Below are 3,365 nucleotides of genomic sequence, written 5' to 3' on the forward strand. Positions count from 1 at the left end.
AGGGGTCTGTGTGTGTGTGTGTGTGTGCGTGCCCCAGCATGTCCCCAAGGTGGGGGTCAGGCTGATGGTAGATCCAGAGTATGGGATATGAAGCTATAGATGTATATATAGGGCCCTAATCCCCCTCTACAACCCCACAGCCCACCCAGGAACACCTCCCCGGCTGTGCCCAGCTGTTGCAGGAGAGGAGCGGATATCAGGGTAGGAGCTTGGGAAGCAGAGATAATCCGTAGGGAATTGGCTGCTGGAAACCTTATTAAAAGACACCACGAAGCATCCAGCTGGTGACCCCCTTGCCCAGGCAGAAGTAATTAAAATGCACCTGTGCCCTCAAAAACTGGTGAATTCATGGCAGGGGTGAGGGGACACCACCTGTGTGTCCCTCCTTCAGAAATGAGACACGGCCCCAGCGTGGCAGTGGTTCTCCATATCGGAGCTTTATTCCAGAACAGGAAGTGCTGGCAAAAGGTGGAAGGGAGGATGCTGGGGGGCTGGGGAGGGGGGATGTGGTCCCCAAGCCTCAGTGGAGGGACATGGAGCTATAGGCTTCTGTGGAGCGCCTGCAGCAGCGTCTCCAGCTGCTCGCCCAAGGCCAGCTCATCCCCGTCGTTGGTGATCACCCAGTCGAAGGCTACTCCCTGGTCCAGGCCACACTCAGACTCGGCATCGTCCACCCCTGGCAGCAGCAGAGCTCGGGGAGGCCCCGAGGACAGTCACAATCTGTCCGTCTGTCCCCCCCACTGTGGCCTCACCCCCCCAGAGCTGGGGGGCTGATCCAAAACCTCTGGCTCCCACTGCCAAGGAGTGGCAGTGGAGGCAGCAGACCCGTGCCTGTGGGTCAACCCCAGTTTTTGGTGCTGTGTTCGGCGAAGCTGCCCCTCACTTGCTCACCAGTGACGAAGACCCAGTTCCTCCTCTTCCTTGTCTCCTCGGTAGCCACCACCCGCACGGTCTGCACCACGTCCCCATAGACGTCCCGGAACCACTCCACATCCGAGAGGCGCCGTGTGTCACTCACCACCTGTGTGGGGGCTCCCTCAGCGCCCACCCTGTGCCCCCCTGGCACCCCTCGTGCCCCCCAACAGCTCACCCACACCGGGTGCACCGCCCCCTCCACCGCTGCCCGGCAGAAGAAGCCAGGGTCGGCACGGCGCTTCTCCTCGCCCCAGTGGATCATGTCCTGTCGGAACGTCTCCTTGTAGGCACTGGCATCCAGGAGCCGCTGGAAGTTGAGGCCATGTTCCTGCAGGGAGAGGAGGGTCAGTGCACATGGGCCAGGCCATGGAGCACAGCATGACATGGCATGGCACAGCAAGGGCAGGTGAGATATGTCATGGGTCAGCACAGCTCAGTACAGCACAGTGTGGTATGGCATGAGCATGGGATGGCACAGCATGGCACGGCATGGCATGGCAGGGCACAGCACAGCTCGGCACAGTGTGGTGTGGCACGCACATGGCAAGGCACGGCACAGCATGTGCCCTGGCACAGATCAGTGTGGCATGGCATGGCATGGCACGGCATGGTGGGGAGGGGCACAGTGTGGTGCAGCATGGCACAGCTCGGCACAGTGTGGCACTGCATGTCATGGTGTTGGACGGCACAGCACGGCAAGGAGTGTCCTGGCACAGCTCGGCGCGATGTGACGTGGCTCGGGGTGTGGCACGGCCGCGGTACCTTGGCGTACTGCTCCTTGAGGGGCCCGGAGAGGCGCAGGATGGTGCAGACGTCGGGGCCCAGCCTGCGGGAGAGGGGTCAGCGGGATCGGCACTGGCACCGGCTCCGCTCGGCCGAGTCCCGATCTCTCCATCCGCCCCGTACCGGTCCCACCCCTGCCGGTACCCGGACTTCGCCTCGGGGCCTTTTCCGGCCCACGCACCCCGCCCCCGTTTCCCCGCCCGTTACCGTCCGCAGTTCCGTCGGCCACGAAATCCTTCCCGATTTCCTCTTTCCCGCCTCAACAGCAGCACCACGCGTGGCGCCCGCCATCGGCGCTCGGGTCCCGCCCCGGGCCCGCTCCGGTCCCCCACCCGGCCCCGCTCCGGTCCCGCCCCGGCCGGTGACTCCGCCCGTCCCACGGCCCCCTCTGCCGGGCGGGACCGGCACCGCACCGAGGGGGCCCCGCAAACCCCCCCAGGGACACGGCGAGCTCTGCCCCGCCCCTCAGAGCATCCCGTACCCTCAGCACCCCTCTGCTCCCTGTGCCCTCCCTTTCCCCATTTCCTCCTCACACACCCCATTCTCTTCTGAACCCCCCTTTGCCCAGTACCTTGTTCCCCTCAACGCTCCCTCTTTCCTCCCAGCATCCCCCATTTTCCCAGCTCCCCCCAATACCCTCTCTTCTCCCCCGGCAACCCCCTTCTGCTCCAACACCGCCTATTCCCCTCTGCCCCTCTGTCTTTCCATCTGCACTCCCTCTCCCCCCCACACCACTTCTTCCCCCCTGCACTCCTCTCTTCCCTCCCAGCACCCCTTCTTTGCCCCACAGCACCCCGTTCCCCTCTGCTCTCTCCTTTCCTCCTGACTCTCCCTATTCCTCCTCTAAATCTCCCTTTCCCCAGGACCCTCTTCCCTCAGCACCCTCCCTTTCCCTCCCCCCCACACCCACACAGCTCTGCCCAGTGGTGACTTTATTCGTGGTGGCAGTCAAGCATCACACAGTGCATTTGGTCAGGGACCTGGCCCTACTCGGCCCTACAGGGTGCAACAGTAGCTCCCAGCCCCCCAAAAACAGCCCATGGGGGGCCCCTTGCATGGCTGAAGGCTTGTGGTGAGGAGCCACCCTGGCACAGTACAGTGCTGTCCCCTGGCTCTACCCCCCCATGCCGTGGTGCTGCGGGGCCCTCCGGCCCCACTCTTTCCCGGAGGTGCTGCAAGAGAAGGGGAGGTGGGATGGGGTGCTGAGGGGGGAAATCCCCCAGGACCCCTGGCACCACCTGCCCCAGCTCACCCTCTGTAGTGCTGCAGCATGTACTCCTCGAAGCCATCGGCCGCTTTCTTGTCACCCCCCTCCTGCCACGCCACCTCCTCCAGCAGCTCTTCCACATCATCCACGAAGTCAACAAACCGCAGGCGGTCGTGGGCAAAGACCCCGTCAGCCCCAAAGACCCCATCCAGCCGTGCTGCCAGCCCCCCAAAGTGCCCCCCCAAGCCCAGGCGCCCCATGAAGCTCTCCAGCAGCCGCAGGAACTGCGCCTTCTGCACTGGCTCCAGCACAGCCCCCAGCACTTCCCGACCCTCCTTGCGGGCGCAGTCGGCCACCCCTGAGCAGCCCTGCGGTGCCCGGTACCGCTTGAGCAGGGGCAGCTCACGGGAGCCTTGCTGGGGGTGGCTGTGAGATGGCTTCCCCCAGCCTTTGCCTGGCT

The 3,365-nt window shown here is 64.4% G+C and overlaps 1 protein-coding gene across 1 annotated transcript in view; it reads right to left on the reverse strand.

Annotated features, from left to right (window-relative positions):
* Positions 1-408: 408 nt before the first annotated feature.
* The window catches only part of PMVK (phosphomevalonate kinase), a 5,340-nt gene continuing 2,383 nt past the window's right edge, over positions 409-3,365 (reverse strand). The window contains exons 8-12 of the mRNA XM_029964156.1: positions 2,951-3,363; positions 1,678-1,741; positions 1,091-1,243; positions 892-1,021; positions 409-691 (exon numbers count right to left, since the gene is read on the reverse strand). Coding sequence (XP_029820016.1) covers positions 540-691; positions 892-1,021; positions 1,091-1,243; positions 1,678-1,741; positions 2,951-3,363 — 912 coding nt within the window. The 3' untranslated portion in view covers positions 409-539. The remainder of the gene's footprint in view (positions 692-891; positions 1,022-1,090; positions 1,244-1,677; positions 1,742-2,950; positions 3,364-3,365) is intronic.

The sequence above is a fragment of the Manacus vitellinus genome, unplaced genomic scaffold (assembly GCF_001715985.3).
Source record: "Manacus vitellinus isolate BGI_N305 unplaced genomic scaffold, ASM171598v3 scaffold_106_pilon, whole genome shotgun sequence".
Classification (NCBI taxonomy): domain Eukaryota; kingdom Metazoa; phylum Chordata; class Aves; order Passeriformes; family Pipridae; genus Manacus; species Manacus vitellinus.